A 27,451-nucleotide genomic window follows, 5' to 3' on the forward strand; every position below is an offset into this window, starting at 1 on the left:
CACCAAAAAGACACATATTAACTTGAGAACTGAGATGTCATATTTTTTTTACTGTAAACATTATACACAGTTTATGATATGTAATGGATCCACGAATTCACAAGCTTTTTTTCGCAACAACATCAAGCATTATCTTTTAATTAATCTCAACTATACTTTGTTGTGTGTGTGGGACAAAGAGCATAATTTACAAATGGAACGTCTAAGGACATAGATCTCAAACACAACACCTGGATTACTCCGAAGAACACTAAAAGTGAAGAGACTCTTTCAAGAGCGTGCGTCGCAACGCTCGACCAATAAAACCTCGTGGTTATCCCTAATTTCACGGGGATCTGGCAAGATATTTCTAACCTACCCCCTGATTTTACGTGGGTCTTTCCCCTATGATCTCCCTCTCTCCAGTGAAATTCAATCTCGCCCGTCCCCTAAATTCAACTGGTGGGGCATGTCTCCCTCCATTCTCTCTCCCCCGATTTGCTAAAATGGAAAGCTTGAACCATGTGGAAACCAATCGCAGCTGCGACCGCATGCGAGATAGAATCCCCTCACTAGAGGAACTGCAAACACGAATCTTGCCCAAAGAGCACATCAACACCTCATGATAAGTATGATTTTCTCCTCTAAGAAACTTATCACTTCAACGAAAAGAAAACACTTCTCACATCATCGTTAGAAATTATTTTCAGTCCACTAGGGATCAAACTCTGAGTTTAACGTCGAGTGTGAAGATGAACTTTTCTTTTAGCGGCAAGTGAATTACCCGCCGAAAACTAACACATGTGTCAAGTTTGTTGATCTGTCTTTAGTAAGTACTGTCTAATTACATATGCCGATTTTTGTGTGTTTTGTCATTGTTGTAAGCCCCTCTCAGTTTGATTATAGTACACCATACTTGGCAATTATACACGTAATATAGGAGTTTAACACCCCACCGCGCTTTTCTTTCCCCTCTCTGAAGGTGACTAGAGAAAGCCTTCCTCCTCCCGATCTCTGTCGGCGAGCCCGTGGATTCGCCTCCCCTCCGCCTGCCACTCCGGCGGCCAGTGGCGGGGAGGGTATTTCTAGTGCCTCGTCTTCGGCTAGTAGATAAGTAGTGTTTTAGTTCTCGCAAGGGTGACATTTGGATGGATGGCGACCCTTCTTCTTCGAGTCAGTCTTCCAGGCTCTGATCCTCCTCAAGTCCGTCTGCTGGAATGGACTAGACGAAGCTCCGATGTAGATTCCTGCCAGCTCCTCGGGGCGGCGAGGTCATGGTTTCTCGCCGTGCGTATGCAACGACGATATTTGGTGTCAAATCCTTCGGATAGTTTCAAGGATTCAACGGCGACGACTGCAAACTCTAGGATGCTGGTCCTCAGGGGCACGTGCACGAAGACTTCCTGACTGTTATCGATAAGGTCATGCCGACTTTGACATGGCAGCGGCGACAAAGACGCGTTGGCGGCTTGTTCTGGCGTCGGCAATGGTTGTTCTGTGGTCCATAGACCTCGATGTAATTTTTATTATGTTTGAGGTGTTTTATACTTCCGATGAATCTATAGATCTGATCTTTTCACAAAACAAATAAATAAAATTATACACGCAATATTTTTTTTGAATGTCGGCACGAGAACTGCCAAATTAATTGATCAGAAGAAGGTATTATTACAAACATATTTGATCCGCCAAACATAATAATTAGCCTTGTCAAGTAGATGCACCGGGTCAGCTGCCATGATGGTGCTGTTCTCCTTTCAAGTTTTTTTTTGAAGCTTGTTCTCCTTTCAAGTTACCCTATGTTAAAAATCACTTATCACAAATACACCTCTGACCATTTGGGCCCAGTCCATATGGGGCCATCCTCAGTCACTTACATACCGGCCCCACAGAACAAACCGCAAGAGAAAGCCAATCACGCCCTGACGAGTGGGCTCCACACAGCAGCCAGTCCAAAACCCCTAACAATTGCGCCGTAGTCCTCCCCAAGTCCCAACCCTGCGCAGCGTTCCCCCATCCTCCTCACCTCCCTCGGCCGCCGCAGGCCGCACCACACCACGCCACTCCGCTCCATCTCGGCCTCCCTCCCCGCCCCGCCGCCGCCACGCGAGCGCGCCGGCCCGCGCGAAATGGTCGCCCAGGACGCGGCGCCGGAGGAGGCGCTGCGCGCCGCCGCGGCCGAGGTCTCCACCCCGTCCGCGACGCGCCGCCTCCGCCTCTTCCGCGACACCCTCCCGCCTCTCCTCGCGAAGGCCACAGGTACCGGCGCGCGCCGTCTCCTCCTCCCCGCGCTTCTTCCTAGGGATCGCGCGCTCCGCCCCGCCCGCCCGCAGATTAGCCTCCCGTGCGCCTCCGCTCGCTACCGTGCTCCCTCCCCGCTTTTGGCAGCGAGGCGGGCTCCGCGGTCGGAAATGTTTCGTAGTGTTGACGGGCGGGTTCGCCCTGGATTCGTGAGAACCGGATCTCCCCTTCTCCCGCGATGTGCTGCGTGTTCGTGTGTTTGCTAAATTCCGCTCGACTTGCGGCGGATCGTAGCTTGGAAGCTTCGATTCCGTGTGCTGATGTGCTCGTTGCGCCGTGGCGGACTCTAGGCTGAGATTAGGGTGTGCTCGTTGCGCCGCGAGCAGGCAAGACCATAGGGTCAGACCCACTGCATAGGGGTCAGCTCCACAAACTACGGGCTTAGGTCTCGAAATGGGTAGTGATTTGTATTGTGTTTGCTGAATTTTGTTGGGTTCACATGGACCCGAAGTTTGTATGGTGGCTCCGCTCCTGTACGGGAGCTGCAGTGGGACGTTAGCTGTTGAGATCACAAGTAGGCCGTAGGTGGGTAAAGCGGGAGTCATTCGTAGCTTCTGGAGTAGCTTGCTTGATATTGCATCGTTGTCTTATCCCTGTAAGATTTTTGAATCAAGGGGACAGAGCTTGTAGGAACCCGTGACTACATCTGCTTGATTTCAAATGGTTGCCCTAAAGCAACAATCTCCAGTTGGGCCTCAGATCCCCCTTGCTTTGTATCTCGTTTTTGCTTCATCTGCAACTGTAACCGAGTGGCAGCAGTGCTGAACAACGAACCCATTCTTTTTCTTGTATTTGAGCTAGCTTTTACCAGAATAGAATGTGTTCCTCCCTTGACATATACCTGGTTCTTTTGTGATTGAAGTATTATTCAGTTCATAGATGCATTCCTTATCAACAAGAATAAAGCACCCTGCTGGATGTATTATGGGAGGTTATCACAGTAGAAGAGATTATTTGTCATAATGTATAATGCCTTTGTGACTCACTCACCAGATCTTTCATTTCAGTATATGTTTCTCGCATTGCTAAGATATTTTTTACTAGTAACATACCCGAGGCATTGTGGCCGCAACTTTTTTCTGGTGGCTAGCCCATTAATTTGTTGGAACTGGTATTTCTTACCTTTTAATCTTGTTTGTTTGGCTCTGCCGGGTCATTCTTATCGTGCATCTAAACTGATATCTCTGCCATTCATTGCGTAATGTTTGGTTACTTCTTTTACACACAAAAACATAAATGCATTTCTCATAGGTTTTTCTGTTTTCCCCGCAGAGTCGCCGTCAGATACCACATTGTTAGTTGATCTCATTTTCCAGACATTGCCTTTATATGATGACCGTGCCTCAAGGAAAGCGGTAGACGATATGGTTATTCGGGCTCTCAGTGAATCCACCTTTATGAAGACGTTTGCTGCTACACTTGTTCAGTCTATGGAAAAGAATCTGAAGGTTACGAGCCCTCTTGCTTGTTTCAAGCTTCTCAGATGGTCATGCTATCTTCTGAAATGGACCCAGTTTGCCACACTCTCTAAAGGTGGTTTCTCTAGACTGGCCAATGCACAGGCAGTGTTATCTCAGGTCCTTATGAATGGTTCTTTTCGTCAGCGTCGGACCTGCAAGCAACTATTCATCCGTCTTTTCTCTGAGGTATTTTCCAGAAATAACTGAATAACTGCAGCATATAGGCTTAGTGGAATTAGCTTCTGGCAGTTTCTTATTTGGTTTCATTTTCCAGTCTGTTGGAATGTATAAGATGTACATAGAGGAGGTCAAAGATTTGAGGATTGCAACAAAGGATTCTCCTGCATTCATAAATCTAATACTGGATTTCACCGTTACTTCATCGTCATTGTTCTCTGAATATAAGGTAAACTTCCATCCTTGTTTGCCTTCCAATTTATACTTATCATTTATAAGTTGTCAATTTATCTAACCACTCCAAAATTATGGTACCCTATAACCTACTTTTCTCCCTCCTCCCCTTCTAAGTTTACTTCCAACTTTGACAATTTGCTATCTCTTTTCAGCCAGTATTCCTTGATTTGTATGTCAAAACCATCTTGAGTTCAAAAGACCGTCCATCAGAAGCAGCCAGTGAAGCTTTTAAGCCTCTTTTCGTGGATATTGGGCATGAGGATTTTAAAAATGTTATTCTCCCATCATGCATAAAGATGCTGAAAAGAAATCCTGAGATCGTGCTAAAGTCTATTGGACATCTTCTATTGACAGTTCGTTTGGATCTAAGCAATTATGCCATGGAGTTCATGCCAGTTATTCTGCCTCAGGCACGTCATTCAGATGAAGAGAGGAGGAATAATGCTTTGAATATTGTAGGAACATTAAGTGATAAGTCCAGCGATCCGGACACTCTACCCTCCATGTTCAATGCTATCAAAGCAATTTTAGGAGGTAGGGCATATATAGATTTCTGTTTTCTTAAACTGGTTAGCTTCTCATATTATCTTATCCCCAGTTGATGTTCTAAAATTTGCAACCTTAACTCGTGCTTAACACTGAAATTTTGTAGTATATAATTCATATACTCCCTCCGTATCAAAGTTTAGCCTACAAAAATGTCTTATATTTTGGTACAGAGGTAGTAGATCTTAACAAGCTTGATCTGGGCAGGCTCAGAGGGGAAACTATCACTACCATACCAGAGGATTGGAATGTTGAATGCTTTAGAGCAGTTGTCAAGATTTCCTCCCAAGCAAATAAGCAGACTCGCCCCCTCAGTATCCAGCTTTCTTCTAACGTGTTACAAGGGTGATGGTAAAGTTCAAATGTTCCATTTTGTGCTTCATACTCTCATCCTATTGCATAAATTCATGGTTTTGCTATCTTGTGACAGGTATCGAGGAAGTGAAATTGGCAACTCTCTCGACTCTGGGTTCATGGGCTTCAGTATCATCTGAAGCTGTACAACCAGATGTTGTTTCATTTATAACTGCAGGATTGAAAGAGAAGGACACTTTAAGAAAGGGGCATCTAAAATTAATACGAGTCATATGCAGAAAGTCTGATTCCCTGACCAAGGTAACATAGTTACTTTGAGGTGTCTATAAAAAGAACCATCTTCCTGTTGAGTTATCATTTTTGTTCCAAAAGAGAGTGGTTTAAACAAGAGACTCCGATGAAATGTGCGTACTATTATTTATCCATATTGATTATTGTTAAAATTGTGGCTGCGCAGGTTACGTCTTTGCTGGATCATTTGATTCAGTTGTCAAAAACTGGCTTCAGCAAGGCAACACAGCGGTTGGATGGAATCTATGCACTCTATGCAGTATCGAGGCTTGCTGCTATCGATGCCAAAGCAGGTATGTCTATGATTCCTATTATACCGATGATCATTTATTTATACTTTGAATTATCTTTTCTCATAAATATCATTTAAATGGATATGCAGATGGTTCTATTGTGAAGGAGAAGCTCTGGACATTGATTGCTCAAAGTGAACCCTCGCTGATCTCTGTTCAGTTGGTAACTCCGACGTCCTTTAGGTTTCCAACAAAAATAGTATATTATCTTGACTCCATATTTATTGCCCTTGCATGACTGGTTCATGATGTAAATCTTGAAGTAGTTTGCTCTATTTAAGGGCGTTTTTGGTTCGAAGGAATTAGATCCTTCAAATTTTTTCATATTGTGCTAGTTTGGTTTGTAAGATTGAAAACTATACTGGAAGTTCCCTATGATCCACTTTGCATGCAATTCTAAAGGAAATTTTCTGTTGAGTCCAACCTCATGGAAATTTTCCTTTGTTACAACCCAACTAGGGCATACACCAAATCCTTCAGGAAAGTTCCTTTGTTTTTCCTGTGGTGCAACCAAACAACATCTATTACAGATTCTGGTGTTTTCATTTCATGTAGGATTCAACATGCCATGACATTCAATTTATACGTTTCTCTTATTCCTACGTTTTTGAAATCCTGCAAACCAAAGAGGCCCGAAGTATTTATTTATCAACTTCGCAAATTTTAGGGATGTGTATGGTTTGTGGTAATAATCGGCAAATTCTTATAACAGTTCTAAGTATTCAGATCTTTCGACGCTACCTTGAAAATGAAGCTGTTGCAATTGATTCTTTTAACACTCCATCTCTTGTTTGCAGCTTTCCAAACTGACAGACGAAGATTGCTTAACATGCGTGGATCTTCTTCAATCACTGCTTGTGGATCATCTTTTTCGGTCTTGCTCTCGTGCTCTTAAATTGGATTTTATGTGTTAGAGCAGCACCCTCTTGCTTCCCTCGACTTATATTTCTTTTGAACTGCAGGATCCAGGAATACTTTTCAATCCAGTCATTGCTACAGGTATGTTAAACGGGCAAAATGCTCCAAACTGTTTTGACTTTGCTTATGTAAAGTATTTTTTTAAACTCCTGATATGTGCACCAGCTTTTGTAGGAAGTATTTACCCTGTGAATACAGTTATGTGGCTGTAGGCTGTGCTAATCTTTTTTTCTTCTTCTTTCTGCAGGTGCTAATATATCTAGTTTGCCATCCAAGTTGGGCAGTTAGAAAGATAGCTTATGATGCTACTAAGAACATCCTTTCAAGCTCCGGTGCCTTGGCTGAAGATCTTCTATTCTTGTTCACCAGTTGGTTATCATTAGTTGGAGAGAGAGTGTTGATACTGAAACAAAGGTAGTGCACTACTGCATTCTGCAAGACATCTTGCTCTGGCTGTGTTGAACTGTCGATATTTCTTCTTCATCTTGTCCCTCTAAATTTGCATCCCTGACACTATCTTTTTCAACCAGTGATATGGATAGCTCTGGAGATTCACAACTACCATTTATTCCATCTACTGAGGTCCTTGTGAAGTGCTTGTTCTTGATTGCACCTTATGCAATTGACCATAGCCAGAGATCATATGCTCGACTTATATTGTGTTCCCACCACCCTTGTATTTCAAGCTCTGGTTCGGCTGCTGGTGTATGGAAGGTTGGATCCTGCTAGCTATCTTTCCCCCACATTTTGATCTGTCTAACTGGTTGCTTGTCTAATTTCAGAGGTTGCAGAAAAGGCTGAAACAACAAAATATCTCCTTCACTGACTTAATTTTCCCCAACATTACAGTTATCTGCAAGGTAATTCTGAAATTTGAAATTTAGTTGGAACATGCGACAGGCTTATCTTTATTTTCTGACAGCTACCATCTTAAACTTTCTATTAACGTGCACTAGTGTTCTGGTACTGCAAAGGCAGATACTAAGCCTTGATTTGATGCCTTCTGAAATTAGTATCATATGTATAGAAGTGCAACGGGCTAGTAAGAACAGTTGATTTCCTTCGTATTTTCAAGTGCCAGTTTGTTATAACATGCTACTTTCTACGATTTGGGGTTTTAACTTTTAAGCATCAGTGAGTAACCTAGTTGCATTTGTTAATTTGCGAGTAACAAAATAGGTTGAGTTGCTCTGGTTTCCTTTGCAAAGTTATATGTATTCATATGATTGAATGTGTATTATTTAGTTTGTTTAAAATTTGATTGAGAAACATATTAAAATGAACAACATTAAAAAATGGGAATGTCCTTGGCTGGTTCATGGGGAAAAATCGACCATTTTTTGGGTGGTCCCTAGCGGCCTATCCAACACGTAGCTTTATTGCAAGGTACTTAGGTTGCCATATTTAATTATTTGAAGCCCAGTTATAGTATCTTTTATTATCCACATTTTCCCTCTGCACCATCGGCTTGTTTTGGGTCGATGACCAGTACAGTTTCTTTTCAGGAATTGCTTTCAAAGGATGGTCTATTTAGTTCGAACAAGCAAGAACAGCGAGCAGCACTATGTTCATTAGCAACGCTGATGTCAATATCACCCAATGATACATTTGTAGAGTTTGAGAAGGTCTATTTTTTTCTACTAGTCAGGGTTTGAAATGAAGCTTGTAATATCTTCTTCTAACAGTGTCTTTATACTGTTAATTTTCCAGCACTTCATAGAGCTTCCAGACCGCACTTTGCACGATGGCTTCTCTGAAAATGATATCAAGGTGAACTTTGTGAGCTTAATGATAATTATATTTGAATAGAGAAGATATCAAAGTCTTACGGTGATGACTTGGCCCATGTACTTAGGTCATGATAGTTCCATATTTCTAAGGTCACACCTAATTATTTTGGACCAATGTTTTTATGCTATTTTGAATATGGATGAAACTATCATCTTTTTTCTGTTCTCATCTTCTCATATAATGACCTGTCTTGATTTATTGGTTCCGCAAGCCATAGTCAGCTTAATTAGGTATTACCACACCAAAAAATGGATGTACTAATTATGTCATGCGAACCCTGACCCATCTTAGGTTGAAAATGGGTTAATGTAATTTTGTCATGCTAACCCTGACCTTGACCTGTCTTGGTGACTTAAGCGCTGGTTTCTGTATAATTACATGTCATGACACACAGCTCTACCCTTCTGATATATTTCATGCTTGAAAGGTTCTGTTGAGCCTTATTTATGCAATGCGACGTCATTGTACTTGTTATTTTCATGCCTTCATCAACTCTTATTATTTCAAACGGGTTCTTCTCTTAGGGTGGATAACCCTTCTGTAGGAATGTGCTGAAAGGTTATTCTTAATCCATTGTAGATATTCTTTACTTCGGAGGGGCAGCTGTCAACTGAGCAAGGAGTTTATGTTGCTGAGGCTGTTGCTTCCAAAAATACAAAGCTTGCAAAGGGACGTTTTCGTGCATATGATGGTCAAGATGCGGTAATTCTTGTTCTTTACTTCCTGAGGATAAAAAAGTAAAAAATATCCTGTAGGGCAAGATATATTAAGTTTGTATTTCAGTACATCATGTTGCTTTTCTCTGTTAGTTTCTGTGACATGATTTTTTGTATCATTTTATTTTGAATATTTAACCGCGGTGAGGTTGTGGAAAAATCATACGTAACGGATAAAATATAGCTTAACCATATCACGTTGGCACCTTATTACGTCATTACAAATGCTGTGGAGCTAGAATCATCTGGCTCATCATAATATAGTGATATTGTATACTAATCTTGATTTTGGCTTGCAATACTTTATAGGAGCCTGCAAAAAGTGATAAGAGAGAATCCTCTAGCATTGTCAAGAGAGAAACTGGGAAATTTACAAAAAAGACAGGTATTTTGGCTGTTGTTTCTTGAACAGGTTGTTTAGTTCTCTGTTGATAAAACTCATGTTTACAATCTTGCAGCTCCTGTTGACAAATCTAAGACTGCAAAAGAGGAGGCCAGGGAGTTGCAATTGAAGGAGGAAGCATCTACACGTGAGAAGGTTGGACAGGTGCAGGAGAATCTTGCGCTAATGTTGGATGCTCTTGGTGAATTGGCTATTGCTAATCCTGTATTCACTCACGGTCAACTTCCTCATCTGGTTAGCAATCCTATCTGCATTGTCCAGCTTTTTATTTCTGTTACCATACATACACCATGTTTTTATTGTGCTTCATCACAGTATCAAACGTGGCTGATAAAACCTCCCAAACAGTACCTTCTGTAGTGCCTTTGTATTTAAGCCCAAAAGCTGCCAAAAAAATGTCAAGTAGCTTGTATATAAGTTATCAATGTAGGTGAATTGGACAAAAATAGTTCCCTTTATTTCTAACGACACGAGGTATATTAAAAATGTTCAATTTGAAAGGGTTTAGCCTAGATGGACGTCTGCCCTAGGCCTAGTGTTATGTCTTGTTGTAACAGTGGTACACATTTTGGACAGCCAAACAGAGGTGAACAAGGGATAACTGGCTAGTGAACTGACTGTTAGATATGCAACTAAAAATTACGTTAATATCTATTTGGTCAGTCATTGTCTAATAAAGCATATATTTATTAGTATTGTTTGGTTTTTATTTAATATTTTTCCAGATATGACCTTGTTGTGATGGTTTTCCTTGCAGGTAAATTATATTGAACCGTTGCTAAGTTCTCCAATAGTAAGTGATGCTGCATTTTGTGCCATGTTGAGGCTAGCTCGCTGCACAGCCCCTCCGCTTTGCAATTGGGCGACTGAGATTGCTGCTGCTATCCATGTAATGTCCGTCGAAGATTTTGAAGCAGTTTTGGACCTTATGCCTGTGATTATTATGGAAGAAGATAGCAAAAAGAGGCCGCCATCTGGCCTCTTTGAAAAAATTGTAACTGGGCTGACAGCTGCATGCAGAATGGGACCTCTTCCAGCAGATTCATTTACTTTTGTCTTTCCGGTATTTCTTCAATTCCATCAGTAGTCCTATGATAAGTTAACTTCTGTTCCTCTTGGCTTTTCCCTTGCTCCAATTTCTTGTCATTAATGTACTCATTTCTGGTCAGATAATGGAGAGGATCCTTCTTTCTTCGAAAAAGACATCTCTACATGATGATGTGCTTCAGATACTATCTATGCATATGGATCCAATTTTACCTCTACCTCGACCTAGAATGTTATCAGTTAAACATTCTTAACTCTTGTTTGAAATATCTGTTTGCATTGCTTTTTTCTCCTGTTATTTTCACTAACTTTTTTTGGGTGGTGCTAGGTTCTTTATCATGTGTTAAGTACTATTCCTGCTTATCATCCTTCAGTTGGACCTATGCTGAATGAGTTGTGCCTGGGTCTTAAACGTGATGATTTAGCACAGGTTATTTCTTAATTCATTTAAAAGCTTAGTAGTTTGTTTCTTAATTCTTACACTGTTCTTCTTTATTCAGGCTCTTATTGGGGTATATGCAAAAGAAGTGCATGTTAGGCTTGCCTGCTTAACTGCTATAAAGTGTGTTCCTAGCCACTCTGTACAACGGGATTTGCAGGTTTCAACCAGCCTCTGGATTGCTGTTCATGATCCGGAGAAGGTTGGTAACACCTTCCTACTAAATGCTGTGGAACTTAACCATTAACCCTTCTTACATCATTGATTTTTTTTCAATTTTTTTTGCAAGAATCCTAATTTTTTTGCACTCTATGACACACATACTTTATCTAGGCGGTAGCTGAATTAGCAGAGGAGTTATGGGATCGCTTCGGTTTTGATGTTTGTGCTGATTATTCTGGCATTTTTGATGCACTTTCCCATAAAAATCACAATGTCAGAGCTGCTGCAGCTGAGGCTCTGACGGCCGCATTGGATGAAAATCCAGACAAAATACAAGTAAGTCTCAAGTATTGCGAATTTTGCTGCATTATCTGTGTACTAGTGTCATTGCAGAGGCACCAGAATATCTATTGTGGCACTGGCTAAATAATTTTTGTTAATATGGTCATGGCAGGATACACTCTCTACTCTTTTTTCGTTGTACATTCAAGATCTTGGTCCTGGAGTTGAATTTGGAGATACAAACTGGCTTGGAAGACAGGGTATTGCATTAGCTCTCCACTCGGTTGCAGATGTTTTAGGCTCTAAAGATCTTCCTGTTGTCATGACATTTCTCATATCTCGTGCCTTGGTAAGTTTTTTCCCCCTTGTACATGTACATCTTATGATTTGTATGCCTATAAGTACATTGGATGTTTGGTGCCTCTTACCTTTAATTTACAGGCTGATCCTAATCTGGATGTTCGCGGTAGAATGATTAATGCTGGCATCCTTATTATTGATAAACATGGAAAGGAAAATGTTCCTTTGCTGTTTCCTATTTTTGAGAGCTACTTGAATAAAAGGGTAAGTTTCTGTGGTACAGCATTGCAATTTAGTTGATACTCCCTCCGTCCTGAACTAGTTGTCATAGATTTGTCAGATGCGGATGTATCTAGACACGTTTCATTTTTAGATACATCCGTATTAGAAAAATCTTAGACAACTAATTTGGGACGGAGGTAATACTATATATAATGTATTTTTAGTCTGCAATATACATAATCTACCATTCTCTAATTTTTCTCATATGTTACAGGCATCAAATGAGGAAACATATGATCTTGTCAGGGAAGGTGTTGTTATATTTACTGGTGCTCTAGCAAAACATCTATCGAAGGTTAAATACTATGAGATCGTGTGGTTTGTTTGTTTAATTCAAAAGAAATCGATATATGGTACTAATATTGATCTTCCCAACAGGATGATCCTAAAGTTCACAGTGTTGTTGAGAAGTTGCTAGATGTACTTAACACCCCATCAGAGGCAGTTCAGAGAGCGGTGTCAGACTGTCTGTCCCCACTTATGGTCTCAAAGCAGGTGAGTTGTGTTGTTCACATTCAGCAATCACTCGTGATTTCTTGTTTGTCTGCTTTATGTTGCAATGTGTACTTGTCTAAAAATTAGGAAGAAGCCCAATCTCTTGTATCTAGACTACTAGATCGGATGATGAAATGTGAAAAGTATGGTGAGCGGCGTGGTGCAGCCTTTGGTCTTGCTGGGGTGGTTAAAGGATTTAGAATTACTTCATTGAAGAAGTATGGTATTGCTGCAACATTACAACAGGGTTTGGAAGACAAGTATGTGCCCTTCTTACCTCTTCCATGCGTAGCATAATATAGTGATAAGTACTCCCTCCGTTCCTAAATATAAGTCTTTTTAGACATTTCAAATGGACAACAACATACGGATGTATGTAGACATATTTTAGAGTGTAGATTCACTCATTTTGCTCCGTATCTAGTCACTTGTTGGAATCTCTAGAAAGACTTATATTTAGGAACGGAGGGAGTACATATTTTCCCCCTGAACTACTGCATGGTTTAATTCTTAACCCTCAGGTTCAAAACTGGTTGAATTACACTTTAATTTCCAATGGAGTTTAAATGTGCCCCTTCTTTGTTTCTGCCCTGCTTTTGTCCCGCATCGACGCATTCTCAGCTCGTGACTTGGCGCCAGCCACCACATGTGCTACAGCCACCCCTTTTACCTCCCTCGCTTATCTCTGTCCCTTCCAGCCATAATTTGCTGGGCATCCAACAGTTCCCAAGCTTGCTCATGAAACAGTTCCCAAGGGGAGCCCATAATGCCAAATAAGTCCATGAGGCCATACTGAACCTGCTAGGGGGTAGGCAGTGGTGGGGTGCCAGTGTAGTTGGTTGATGCCATGGTGGAGTATCATTGGCGAGGGGCACACAAAGAGGTGGAGCCATGGTCACACAAGCCTGTAATCAATTGAGGCGAAAAGTTGTGTAAACTTGTTAGAGCGTGCACGCAAAATTAATTGCATAGGAACCCACTTGGCCTTTTTTCTTCCACATGTGGACATCCAGCCTGGATAAAACCACTAAACATCCACCAGGGAGGGTTCTCGCTCAAACCGACAGAGTGTACCACTGTTGAGTACTCCCTCCGTCCGAAAAAGCTTGTCCCTCGGGAGTACTTCCTGTCCCATGCTGCTGTTGAGCCACCCAGTCTCCTGCAGGTGGCTTGCTGCTGCTAGTGCCCAACAGTGACGCCAATGGTCATGATGCTTAATTGCAAGTGAGCGTGAGGGAAACATGGTGGGCTGAGACAACAGTACACATGGTATGCTGCCATGGAGAAGGGAAAAATGGAAATGAAAAAAAGGGGAAAGTATACAGAGTCACCCACCACTTATGCAATACTGTGAGGGTTAAGTAGACGGAGTTGACAAGTTCAAAGGCAGCATTTAGATGGTTTTAAAGTCCAGGGGGGAACATAGTAACATGCGGGCCTCTCCTTTTCAGGCAGTTGAATGCGAATGTAATTATTACTTTGTCAATAGTTGAGTGGATGTTTTTTTCCTAGAACACACAGGAGAGCTGTGTATCATTCCATTAAAACAGGGGGAGACTCCTGCACCAAAGACAGATGGCACACCCACACGCCCTGACAAAACTAGCAAAGAAACGCCACACAAACAGAAGCACACGATCGGCATGCCCAGGGGGGGGGGGGGACTAAGAGTCTGCTGTGAGTGACCTTAAGAATAGCTTGCGGAGTCCCTGGGCAACAGTCGAACACCATAGCGCGCTCTCATTTGCCAGTCTGTAAAATCAAGGAGACACATGGTCTAGCGCCATTAGACACACACTTGTTCCTATGTTTCCAAATCTCCCAAGCGCCTAAGATGATGAGAGAATTAAGCCCTTTCTGGAATTCCTTCGGTACTCCTTTACATCCGCTGAACCACCAGCTTGAGAAGCGAACTGCAGTAAGCTGGGGCGCAATGGCAGCCAAACCAAGCCTTTGAAGAATCGACACCCAAACCTGCCGAGCGAAAACGTATGACACAAGGATTGTTAGCCATAATCTTGACTTAGCGCATTCGTTAGCAGACGTGTGGCTGTGCTGTTGTGAAGAACCGCACGACCGGCGGACGTGGTTCATCTAGTTAGTTAGATGTGATCCATTGTGTGGATAAGGGCTGGACGTGCATGTAGGAATTAGTTGCATGTAGTTAGCGTCCAGTTGGTTAGTGGGCCGATGCTAGTGGTGTGCGTGAGCCTATGCAGCCGGGTATAAAAAGCCCCCTGATGTATTGATCGAGGTGCCGGTTGGTTGCCGAGCCACAGTGAGAGGGTTCTAAGGAAGATGTAGTCTCCATCGGGACCGTGGTGTGCGCCCGGTCGACGTGAGAGTTCTTCCGGGTTGTGCTGTGTGTGTGCGTGTGTACCTCTATGTATGTGTTTGAAGGAGTTGAGTTGAATAGAGGCCAACATACAGGCTGTTCGTCGCCGGGAAACCAAGTGTCTTTTGTTCATCTTCTTCTACCTCCGTCCGGCGTTCGTTCGCCGGGGAGGCTGGTTCGGTGTGTGTCGCCGAAGGGCAGGCCCAACAGTGTTGGATTGACAATTCCACCTGATCACAAAGTGGACAGGCCACAGGGTGCAGTAGTCTCCTCTCTTGGCGAGGCGATCAGTGGTCCAACGACGATTATTAATAGCAAGCCAAATAAAAAACTTACAAGGCAACGGGCCCAGCTTTTCCAAGGCGCAAATCTGATAGACCATAGGAAGAAAGCATTGTAAGCAGACTTGCTGGATTATGAGCCCGACTGTGTGAGCCGTCATCAATGCTGGTCAGGAATTTCTTGTTGAAGGGTCAGACCATTCACCAAGTCCCAAATATGCTATTCATTTCGGACTTGTACAGTCCAAGGAATGTTTGCAACCCTACTTGACTTATTTTCATCTTCAATTTGGTATTTTGAAGGCATAGTGCCTCGCTCATGTATTACAACCAATAGGATTAGTCATTGCTTCAATTTTTCTCATCACTTTTATTCTCATCACAAGGGCTGCCTTTCTTTGAAAAGATAGTATTAGATATATCCATTGTTTTATGAATGTTTACCATACTGAATCTGCTATTTCCAGAGCGTCTGCAAAATCCCGTGAAGGAGCATTACTTGGATTTGAGTGCCTGTGTGAAAAGCTTGGCAGACTATTTGAGCCGTAAGTGTAGAGCTATTTACTTCGTAAAGATTTTCTGGATGAAAATGGTTCAGTATGATTCTTGTCTTGCAGTTATGTCATCAAGATGCTACCCTTGCTACTAGTGTCTTTCTCTGATCAAGTTCTGGCAGTGCGTGAGGCTGCTGAATGTGCTGCTCGCGCAATGATGTCTCAGCTCACCGGTCATGGTGTGAAGCTTGTCCTTCCTTCACTTCTGAAGGTGCACATGTCTCTTTCTTTTAATGCTACCAAACTGTATAATTTCTGCATTATACTGAACAACTACCCACGGTCACGTGCTCTTCCTACACAATTGAAGTTCAATGCATTTGCGGAATATTTGTTTGTTTCTCTATTAACGCACTGCACTATTCTTAGATTTTAGCTTGTATATGTAGACAACCTGGCTCAGAAACAACTAGTTGGATGCATTTGCATATTACCTACATGTGTCTTTTCAGTTAATCAACCAGAGAGAACCCAGCATCCCAATGACTACCTGTTATTTCCTGTTTTGTCCACATTCTGATGATGCTACTTCCTTGTTTGTATCTAGCATTTACACTTCTTGTTTTGTTCTTCTATTACCGTGTTTGTTACTATTTCAAGTACAAGATGAGTAGAACATGTTACCATATCCTTGTTGAAATACGAGGGACCTATGCCGGTACAAAAAACTGAAGAAGTCCTTGTAATATGTGTTTTCTTAAAATGCACATATCTGGATGAGTCTCATGTACTTCTTCCAGGGCCTAGAGGATAAAGCATGGCGAACTAAGCAAAGCAGTGTTCAACTTCTTGGCGCTATGGCATATTGTGCTCCCCAACAGCTATCTCAGTGTCTTCCGAAGATTGTCCCAAAGCTAACAGAGGTATATGATCGAATTTGCATTTGGAACTTATAATCTGCATATACCTTAGTATGCCTTTTCATGTCATGTATCATCTATTCTCCAGGTACTAACAGACACACATCCTAAAGTGCAAGCAGCGGGACAGACAGCCCTCCAACAGGTAATGCTTGCTTGCTTATTTCTCATAGATACTGGGATGCTCTTGTGCCTGATCTCTGATGGGTACTGTTATTTTTCCAGGTTGGAAGTGTGATAAAAAATCCTGAAATAAACGCACTTGTCCCGATTCTTCTGTCTGCTCTGACAGATCCGAATGACCACACAAAACATTCTCTTGACATCCTTCTTCAGGTGAACTTAGATTTGAGATAATGTTCATTCTGGTTTTGCATTTCAATTGCTTGCATCACCTTGTTGATAAGGAGGGATTATCATAACTATCTTTACCTCATATGACTTTTGTTCTTGGCAGACGACTTTCATTAACTCCATAGACGCACCATCACTTGCGTTGCTGGTGCCTATTGTGCACAGAGGATTGAGGGAGAGAGGTGTTGATACTAAGAAGAAAGCTGCTCAGATTGTTGGAAACATGTCTTCTTTAGTTACAGAACCAATGGATATGATCCCATACATAGGATTGCTCTTGCCTGAAGTCAAGAAGGTGATTTCAACGCCAATCCTGCATAACTAGCATTTTGAAGTGATTTCTTACTATCACTTGTACTAAGATTTTGATTTTGTTAAGTCAACCATATTTGATTCTAATACTCTGATTGATGATATTTTGTAGGTTCTAGTGGATCCCATTCCTGAAGTCAGGGGAGTTGCTGCTCGAGCTCTTGGGTCTCTTATAGTAGGAATGGGTGAACAAATATTCCCAGATCTTGTGCCATGGTTGTTAGAGACACTAAAATCTGATAATAGTAATGTTGAACGATCTGGAGCTGCCCAGGGACTAAGTGAGGTTGTTTACTTTTCCATGGCTTGCTTCAAACACTTCTGTTTGTAGTATCAGTATGACCTTTTTTAGATTTAGCAGTGTGTTATCATGGGATGGTTTGTTTCGTAACTCTTCTGGGAGCATCAACTGCAATAGTCATTCAATCTAACATTTGTAGCCAAGATAATCCACACATGTAATTTTTACACATTGCTTGTCAGTTCTCACTTGTCTGACACTTCATTTGATTAGGGGAATTTATCGCTTCATAAAACTAATTTTTATTCCTGAAGTTTGTTAATGACTGCCCAAATGTAGTACCGTGGGAGTTTGAAGGAAGGCCAATGTTTCCAAGTTTCCTTCTAATAGCTGGTGTTGTTTGATTCTTTCTCTTAGTTTATAATTATGACAAATGTTGTCAACCTCCAGGTTTTAGCTGCTCTTGGCAAAGATTACTTCGATCAGATTCTTCCTGACATCATCCGGAACTGTTCCCATCAGAAGGCTTCTGTTCGCGATGGACATCTGACACTTTTCCGCGTAAATTTACCCAGTTCCCTATCCATTTCTCGTACGACTATATTGCTTGTAATGTTCTAGCTTGTTCCTTATGTGTATTTCTTCTATAGTATCTGCCGAGGTCCATGGGTGCAATTTTTCAGAATCATCTGCAGGCCGTTCTTCCTGCTATATTAGATGGTAAGATAGTTGAACTTCGATGTCTGATGATCTGCTCCTACGACATTGATTCTCTAATTACTACTCTTGGCAGGCCTTGCTGATGAGAATGAATCTGTTCGTGATGCTGCACTTTCTGCGGGTCATATCTTTGTGGAGTACTATGCAACGACGTATGCCCTCACATTTTAATTGTTGGATGGCCATTTTGTCAGTAATGCTCTTGATATATGATGCCATTTTTCTTTTTGTTAAATAGGTCTTTACCTCTATTGCTTCCTGCCATTGAGGATGGGATATTCAGTGATAATTGGCGTATCCGACAAAGTTCTGTTGAACTTTTGGGAGATCTTTTGTTCAAGGTCACTACCTCCTTTAAGTAGCACTATATTCACATATTATGTTTTCTATATGCTCTACAATCTAGTAATGTTGCCATCTATAGGTGGCTGGAACTTCTGGGAAGGCAATCCTCGAGGGTGGAAGCGATGATGAAGGTGCTAGCACAGAGGCCCAGGGACGTGCAATTGTTGAAGTTCTTGGAAGGGCGAAACGCAATGAGGTTCTTGCTGCCGTTTATATGGTCCGTTCTGATGTCAGCTTGACCGTCCGGCAGGTATATGTTAGATTTTACCCTTTTGTGGAAATTGGTGAATTCGGTTGTTTTGTTTTATGCTGTTTGAATATGCAACTGTTCCGCATTCCAGAGCACCCTTTTTCTAGAGCTTCTATTTTTCATGCTAGGCCGCGGTACATGTCTGGAAGACAATTGTAGCAAATACTCCAAGAACTCTGAAGGAGATCATGCCAGTACTTATGGACACCCTTATTTCATCTCTTGCGTCATCTTCCTCGGAACGGCGGCAGGTTCGTTCTATTTCATGTACGGTTTGATCTTTCTGGACAACTGTCCTGATTTTGATTTAACTATAATACTATATGCTCAGGTTGCCGGGAGAGCACTTGGAGAGCTTGTTAGGAAGCTTGGCGAGAGAGTTTTGCCCTCTATTATTCCCATTTTGTCACAAGGACTCAAGGATCCAAATGCTAGCAGAAGACAAGTAAGTATTCTTAGCTTGATATTCTTACAGAGTGGCTTATATTTTGCAATTTAGGACTTCCGTGGAACTATTACCGTGGTTTATGTTGATCGCTCTATTTCCTAGTAGATATTGAATAGAAGTTTTCATATGGTTTTGTTGAATTCTGTTTTCCTATTAAAGTTTCTGAGATTGAATAGGAGGTCTTCATATGGTTTTGTTGATTTCTGTTATCTCATTGAAACTTCTCTCCAGCCAGCGGTTTCATTTGGAACTGTGCATTGATGTGCTTTCTTAATATATTTTGGATACACCTTTTATCGTTTTTAAGTACTTATTCTTGGAATGATCAGTGCACTATTAACCTTTTGCTCTTCAGGGCGTTTGCATCGGCTTGAGTGAGGTTATGGGAAGTGCTGGGAAACATCAACTATTAAGTTTTATGGGTGAACTTATTCCCACCATCAGAACTGCTTTGTGTGACAGGTTTGCTTTTTGGCTGTATAATTGTGTTATTTTATAGTGAAGTCTCACTAACAGCATGCGTATGTAACAGCACGCAGGAGGTTCGGGAATCTGCTGGATTAGCATTTAGTACCCTATATAAGGTAACACAACGGACTGCATTCTTATCATGGATAATTTGTTAGACTACATGTTTTATTTTTAACTTTCTTACCTTCTGTTTAGAGCGCTGGATTGCAAGCAATTGATGAGATTGTCCCCACACTGCTACGGGCCATGGAAGATGACGAGACATCTGCAACAGCCCTTGATGGTCTAAAGCAGATTCTAAGGTATTTTTTTTGTCACCATTCATTTAGTGAAATATAATGTTTTCACTTGAGCTGCTGAGATATGCTGATCTTTTGACATGGTTTTACAGCGTCCGAACTGCAGCTATTTTGCCTCATATATTGCCCAAATTAGTCCAGCCCCCTCTCTCGTGAGTGAACCGCTCATGCCACATTTTATACGTTTGTAGTTTTTCTTTATCAACTTACGTTCCTTACACATTACCTTTGTTGGGGGTGTAGTTCATTCAATGCGCATGCATTGGGAGCTCTAGCTGAGGTTGCTGGGCCAGGTTTGAGTTCACACATTGGAACTATCCTCCCGACATTGATACTTGCTATGGATGATGAAGATGTGGTGAGTGGCATATACTAAAAGCACACTTCAGATCTAGCTTATCTATTAGTCATTTGATTGTTATTTGTACTCTTTAGTTTCAATGCATCAACCCATTATTCAGTTTGTCCATTTTACAAGTAAAAGTGCTATATGCAGTGTATTTTATTACTGCTGACAGTGAATATTTCTCTTGGGAATTATAGGATGTACAAAGCACAGCCAAAAAGGCTGCTGAAACCATTGTGTTGGTTATTGATGATGAAGGAGTTGAGACATTAATACCTGAACTTCTGAGAGGAGTCAATGACAATCAGGTTGGTTCACCTGAGAATTCTGTTTGAGCATGAAACAATATTACGCCTGTTGTTCATTTGAATGATTTCACAGTTTATTTTTTGTCTTACCAGGCATCTATGAGACGGGGCGCAGCCTACCTTATTGGTTTCCTCTTCAAAAATAGTAAATTGTATTTGGCTGATGAAGCTCCAGATATGATGTCTACCCTAATTACTTTGTTGAGCGATACTGATAACGCTACTGTATTGGTGAGCACTCACCATCCAGCACTCTCCTGTTTCAGTTTTTTCTACTTCCGAGACTTACTTACAAATGGTCAACAGGCTGCTTGGGAAGCATTTTCAAGAGTTGTTGGCTCTGTTCCAAAGGAACAGCTCCCTACACATATAAAATTAGTGCGTGACGCTGTCTCTACAGCCAGAGATAAAGAGCGTAGGAGGAGAAAGGTGCTACTTTGAACTTCTACATTTATGATGTTGCATATGTGGCGATACTTCTCACTTGCTTGCTCGCAAAATATGTTGCTACAATTTTCTTTTCAGAGGTTCTCCACGGTTAAATATGTTCTGCATGATATTTTAACACTACAAATTCAATTTCAGGGTGTGCCTATTCTCCTACCTGGATTATGTCTTCCTAAAGCACTGCAGCCATTTCTTCCTATATTTCAGCAGGTATCTACTCGTGGAGAACTATTAGTTGTATTATAATCATATCCTTTTATGCCGAGCATCGAGTTGCAGGCATGGTGAACTTCTCGAGTGAGAAATATAAAGTGAATTACAAAGTTAGATGTTCAGCACATTTTATACCACATCTTCTGTTGAACTCCAGGGTTTAATTAGTGGGTCGGCCGAGACAAAGGAGCAGGCAGCAGAAGGTCTGGGAGAGTTAATTGATGTTACAAGCGAGAAAACACTTAGGGAAGTCGTCGTGCCAATTACAGGGTATGACTTTCTTATATTTGTCAAAATAATTATTGTGCCATGGTTTCATCCTTTCTTTAAGGAGCCACATGCTTGCTTTACAGTTAAAAAAATAGGTATAACAGAAATATTTGCAGCCATCAGCCGTGTTACTAGTTGCCATGCTGAACCTTATCTTCTATAGCATATTATTCTTGCGAAATGAACGAGCACCTCGTAAGTATATTGTTAACGCTCCACAAGTTCAATGGTAGTAGTAGATGAAATATTTACCCCAAGCTGCTCCTTGTTGATAGGTACTTCTGTTATTTTGTTTTTTCTTTTGTATGAAAATGTCAACTCCAAATTTCTGCACAAATCTGCTGTGTGGTCATAAGCTTGAACTTGAATGCAGAGCCTGATCCTGGAATGCATTATTGAATTTTATACTTAAATGCATAAATGACTATATGGGAAAAAAATCTATAAGCCTTTTGCGCTTCAGTTCACGCAACCTGCGTAGCCAAATTAAAATCCTACACTTTAAGCATATTCGGCACAAAACAAGTCATATTACTTTACGTTGTAGTTGCACCTTGTAACTTACGCTTTGTTTGATTTACCACTACATGGAACAAACCAAGAACAGCAGGCACAGACAGGCTCTGTGACACTGATACAAATCCGGCCTCTAAACATTGTGAAATTGCATGGTTTCTTGTTTACTCCTGCATGCTGGATTATCTTTTTGGTATATATAGTTATACAGGCTTATTGCTCTAATATATGTTTTGTTTCGAGTGTAGACCTCTTATACGCATCCTGGGAGACCGATTTCCATGGCAAGTTAAGTCAGCTATCCTATCAACCCTGACTATTATCATCGCAAAAGGTGGTCTTGCACTTAAGCCCTTCCTTCCACAACTTCAGACAACGTTTGTTAAATGTCTACAAGATAGCAACAGGTTGGTATGGTCTTCTCTTTCTGTATTTCTTTCGATGGTTTCATCTCTTTTCACATGAATGTATGATCTGCAGATCTGTCCGCACAAGAGCCGCATCAGCTCTTGGAAAGCTTAGCGCATTAAGCACAAGAATTGATCCTTTAGTTAGCGATCTTTTGTCCATGTTGCAGGTATTTTCGATATTAACCCTTTATTTTGGGAAGAGATGCAACTATCTGTGCAAAAGTAATTTAATGCTTTTTTCAGTCAGGAGATGACGCTGTTAAGGAAAGTGTGCTTTCTGCACTTAAAGGTGTTGTTAGGCATGCTGGCAAAAGTGTTAGCTCTGCAATCAGATCATGTGGGTGTACTCTTCTCAAAGATTTGCTGCAGGCTGATGCTGATGATGTCCGCAGTTCTGCTGCAAAAGCAATTGGTACATTATCTCAGGTATGGTAAATTGTGGCACCTTTTCAATCTTTACAGATATTATCAGAAAACCTTGGTGTATGCCTTGTGGTTGTGGCGTTCAGCTGAAATTAATTATCATTGTGCTCATTGAAAGTGAACCATAACTATAGGTCATGTTGTAAAACAAGAAAATTGAAATATATGTATGTCGAGTAATCCGGCAAAGAAAATGGATGTTCTAACGTGGAGCATTTTACTTCAATATACTTTGAGCAAGGCATCAATGCATCAGCAAATTACACGATAAGGTGCAACTAGTTGATCATGGTATTGTTTGGAAAGCAACTCCCCTAGGGAATTTAATGTTCTCTGTTGCAATTGCATACAACTATTCAGTCATCGTCTTGCCATTGTTTATCTGTGAAGGAACCATACTCCTGTCACAGTTGTTGGATTTTTTTTTCTCAAGTTTTCTGTGTACTGAATATGCTTGTGCTTTCTTTAGTACATGGATGAGACCGAGACCACCGATCTGGTGCAGACCCTGTTGAGCATGGGGACATTACCAGACTGGTGTACCAGACATGGTGCTTTGTTAACATTCTCCTCCATATCAAGGCATTGTCCAACAAAACTGTGCCATTCAACATCATTTCCATCTATTGTTGATCTTCTGAAAGATTCGCTAAAAGATGACAAGGTATTGGCTCAATTTGCACTCCTTTGTTACTTAAAGTATCACTGTGTTTCCATGTGTAGTAACTCTTGTCTGTTTGTGGAGAAGTTCCCTGTTCGTGAAGCCTCTACGAAAACTCTGGGGAGGCTTCTTTGTTACCAGTTACAATTCGGGGGCAGCACCTTGCAACTTGTTCAATTGCTCATCTTGGCCTCGCGTGATAGTTCAACCGAAGTTAGGAGAAGATCGTTGTCCTGTATCAAAGCTGCTGCGAAGGTTTATAATTAGACCTATTTCGATTGTGCACTTGTACCTCTATTCAATGGTATTATGATGGTAATCTTATGGTTCTTCGCTGCAGATAAATCATTCAGCTCTTGCCACACATATCTCGATATTGGGCCCGGCAATTGGTGATACTTTGAAGGATAGTAGCTCGCCAGTACGTGTAGCCGCAGAGCGCTGTGCCGTTCATGTTTTCCAGTTGACCAAAGGTACATACAAGTCTTGTAGGTCTCTGTTTTTCTATTGCTTCATTCATACCGTACCGATTTAATCGTGGAGACTACTGCGAATAAACTTTATGGCAAACTTTAGTAGGGCTTATTGTAAAGCTTGTATTTGTCTTAACTTTCAGCCTGTTACTTGTTTAATACTAATGCTCAAAAACCAATTTACTACCACTTTCCAGGGGCAGATTACGTTACCACTGCGCAAAAGCATCTCACCAACATGACAGGCTTAGAAGTAAGAAGACTTGCAAAGCTTCCTGTGGAGAGGTAAGAGAAATCTGACTAGTCTAGTACCTTCACCATTTGGATGCCTGTAATGGCCTGCATGTTTTTTTCTTTTCATCTTAGCCAGTGAATCTGGATAGAACTTAATAGGGAACTTGAACTTTTTTTACCATGACATTCCATTGCAGTGACGACAGTGAAAGCAGTGATGATGAGAGGAGGACATAGACACTGCCCAGCCACAGTGGCCTCAAATTACGTTTTTTGTGCCTGTCCATTCATACACCTTATAGGTAAACCGGAAATGGAACAGCGTGGTCAATTTTTGCCTGTGACCCTTGATGTAAACACCGTTTTTGACAAGTTACAGTACTAGAGGAAGGGGTCGGTGTTTATATTTCTTACTACAAATGAACAATGTTCATATCGGTATCATAACATCGAATGATGTAAATTAGATTATTTTGAAGATGTACTTGAGGTTGAGCACTTGCATGAAATCCAACTCCCTTGTTCACTTGCCATGGACGAGGTTGCAGCATTGCTATTTGTTTTGCAAGCAAGAATCTGGTGCTGGTTCATAGAACAATCGACTTCGCAATGAAAATATATAACTTGCCAATCAATGTTGCAATCTGAAAATGTGGATCTCTTCCCAGTGCTCTCCGTTTCTCTCCCTTGCCGCTTCTCCCCGTTGGCTTAGTTGATAAACAGGGGGAAGGCTATTGCGCGCGCGAGCACTGCAACGCTCGGTTTCAGACATCGCTAGGTTAGGCAGGTTTACAGATCAGAGGGTGTTATTTTTATGGGAAAGCCTTGTAATCGGCGGACCGGCTCAATATTGCGCCGGACACAGGCTTCGCTCGACTCTACTAGTAGCTTTTACGCACGCACTGCTTCCTTATCTTTTTGCCTTATTTCTTCCGTCTCACAGCCATTCGTTTCTCCTCTTATCTATTCCTTCTCATCTCATCTCTCAACTAAACTATCCCGTGAGCTGTTCTGGCCACCGCCGCCGATTCATGGCCACGCGCGCACCCTCCTCCCTCTGGCCTCAGATCCATGGCGTAGTTCATCCCAAGACGCGTACCGCTTGGCATCGGATCGCCCAAAGACCAAGCACTGTTTCCAGGCGCCTCTGGCGAGAGGAGTTGATGTGAGGGGTTCGCCGGCGTCGCGGGCGAGGGCTACCAGCAGCCAGCGCGTACGCCGTGTCTCAGACGACCCCAGCCACTGCAGCGCGTGCTGGAACCACGCATCATTTTTGCTGGAACCAGCACCGCGGGGAGCTGCAACCGACCGCACCGCAGCTCCGGCGCTCGCGGGTTCGAGCTTAGCCCTTGCCGGATGCAGCTTGGCCCCCTGCCGGTTGCAGCTCCTCCACAAGCCGGTTCTAACTCCAGCATCGAGCATTGCTATGTGCTAGAGAGTTGTGCTGCGACGGGCAGCTAGCGGTGCTGGAACCGGTGTCTATCGGTGCTGGAAACGGTGCATATGAAAGCTGGAACTAGCATCTTTTTTTGCTACTACTATCTTGGTTTTGCTGGCCAACTGAATTTTGCTACCACCGTCTTCAATTTTTGCTGGAACCAGCAATCTTTTTGTTACCACTATCTTTTGTTTTTGCTGGAACTAGACCCAATCTTGCTTCCATCGCCTTCGATTTTTGCTGGAACCAGTAATATTTTTTGCTACCACTATCTTTTGTTTTTACTGGAACCAGCCCCAATTTTGCTTCAACCGCCATCGACTTTTGCTGGAACCAGCAATCCGTTCTTTGCTACCATCAGCTTTGTCCGGAAGCGACACCGCCATCGCCATTGATGCTGCAACGGCGGTGGGCAGCACCGGCGAGGGACGGTGTCGCGGTCGGCGCCGCGAATCTACCATGGATGCAGCACAGAGGCAAGAGAAAAAGCTGCCACGGTCAACGGCCTTTTTGTTGCGAGCGACGGCGGCGAGCATCGGCGGTGGGAGTCTGCGGCGAGGCAAACGGGCAAGGTTCTGCGAGCACGGGTCGTCGGCGGCCAAGGACGAGCGGGGCGCTGGTCTTTTTCCCCCTTCTTTTTTCTCCTCTGCTTTTTCCTTTGCTGCAGCGTTTTCTGAAAGCTTGACGAAGGAATCGTACGGTTTAGAAAAGCTAGATCGTGTGGCCCACGTGGGACCGGCCGAAATTTTCGGCCGGCGCGCCGGCGCCTATTAGTGGCCTATTTTTATTTAACTTAGAGGGATGTTATGATTACGTGACAAATCTTAGCAAATCTGAGAGATTAGGCAGGTTAGGCTGGGCCCACCCTGAAAATCAGGGGATGTTATGATTACGTGAGGAAGCTATTAAATCCGAGAGATTAGGCAGGTTTAGGCTGGGCCCACCCTGAAAATCAGGGGATGTGATTATGTGAGGTAGCAAGCAGAAAAAAAGGAAGGAGAGTAAATCGTGCGCATCTACCTACAAAAGCGGGCGGCTGCCTGAGACGAAACGCTTCGCGCGTGGGATCGCTCGTTCCAACGAGTGAGCGCGAAGGAGTAAACTCCACTAGTAGCTAGCGTAGTCTTAGATGAAGTCTGATTAGGCTAGGTTAAGTACCGATCAAGGTGGCCGGTGATTAGGTCTAAGCTAGAGTCTGTGTAGGTATAGGATTAGTGTTTGAGCCGGTTTGACTAGCTAGATTGGTCAGGCGTCCGGTCCTCTGCATATATTTGCACCAGGCCATGAGTTTTCTTGTACTGAGAAAAAAGATCAGAAAATTGAGGAATAAAAAAAAGGAAAACAACGGGCACAATACGAGCCCTTGGCTATCAGTTTTCTTTTTGTGTGTGTTGGTCATGATTTATTGATGTGATCGATCCTGAGGATGAAACCCAACAACGCCGAGTAGGGGAAGAAGACAAACACGCAGGCTTGCGAAGGGAAAAGAAGAGAGGTAGATGCCTGGCAGGGTCTTGTGTCTTCATATTACAATTCCATCTTCACTGGTAGAGGAAATGTCATATATAGCCAACCTTCTCTATTGGTTCTCCAACAACCCGGACCCACTAATGAATGAAGATGAAGCCTATAAACTGTTATTTGGGATCCTTGTAGACCTGATACGTGACAAAGCAGAGGCTATATATGGCTCAGCCGTGGGCGTATGGGCTTGCATGATCCGCGGTTGTTGCCGTTGAAGGTTCTTTCACACTTTAGACATTTTTCATTCTCTGCCACTGCTCCGTAGTAGATGGATGAGATCGAGG

General features: G+C 42.3%; 1 protein-coding gene across 1 annotated transcript; it reads left to right on the forward strand.

Moving 5' to 3' along the window:
- The first annotated feature begins 1,944 nt into the window (after nt 1-1,944).
- On the forward strand, nt 1,945-24,738 carry LOC123095927 (protein ILITYHIA). The gene is made up of 60 exons (XM_044517496.1): nt 1,945-2,238; nt 3,553-3,926; nt 4,015-4,146; nt 4,307-4,688; nt 4,908-5,051; nt 5,131-5,315; nt 5,473-5,599; nt 5,689-5,762; nt 6,397-6,473; nt 6,562-6,598; nt 6,765-6,931; nt 7,048-7,231; nt 7,300-7,377; nt 8,023-8,142; nt 8,228-8,287; nt 8,888-9,010; nt 9,334-9,409; nt 9,483-9,661; nt 10,185-10,490; nt 10,597-10,713; nt 10,803-10,904; nt 10,975-11,115; nt 11,247-11,411; nt 11,530-11,706; nt 11,799-11,921; nt 12,154-12,234; nt 12,318-12,434; nt 12,522-12,694; nt 15,518-15,595; nt 15,668-15,815; nt 16,345-16,467; nt 16,553-16,609; nt 16,690-16,800; nt 16,922-17,113; nt 17,243-17,416; nt 17,822-17,932; nt 18,022-18,091; nt 18,165-18,243; nt 18,330-18,432; nt 18,516-18,686; nt 18,815-18,937; nt 19,018-19,131; nt 19,490-19,596; nt 19,667-19,718; nt 19,801-19,907; nt 19,997-20,056; nt 20,148-20,262; nt 20,448-20,558; nt 20,652-20,789; nt 20,865-20,987; nt 21,144-21,215; nt 21,376-21,488; nt 22,253-22,411; nt 22,485-22,581; nt 22,658-22,840; nt 23,307-23,501; nt 23,586-23,753; nt 23,839-23,971; nt 24,169-24,256; nt 24,403-24,738. Exons 1-60 carry the CDS (start codon nt 2,109-2,111, stop codon nt 24,440-24,442), a joined length of 7,866 nt encoding a protein of 2,621 aa, XP_044373431.1. The 5' UTR covers nt 1,945-2,108; the 3' UTR covers nt 24,443-24,738.
- Nucleotides 24,739-27,451: the final 2,713 nt, after the last annotated feature.

Source organism: Triticum aestivum, chromosome 4D (assembly GCF_018294505.1).
Source record: "Triticum aestivum cultivar Chinese Spring chromosome 4D, IWGSC CS RefSeq v2.1, whole genome shotgun sequence".
NCBI lineage: Eukaryota > Viridiplantae > Streptophyta > Magnoliopsida > Poales > Poaceae > Triticum > Triticum aestivum.

Coding starts and splice junctions, on each gene's coding strand:
- LOC123095927 (XM_044517496.1), top strand. CDS start 2,109: ATGGTCGCCCAGGACGCGGCGCCGGAGGAGGCGCTGCGCGCCGCCGCG. Junction 7,232..7,299: donor CGGCTGCTGGTGTATGGAAG/GTTGGATCCTGC, acceptor GTCTAATTTCAG/AGGTTGCAGAAAAGGCTGAA. Junction 11,922..12,153: donor AGAGCTACTTGAATAAAAGG/GTAAGTTTCTGT, acceptor CATATGTTACAG/GCATCAAATGAGGAAACATA.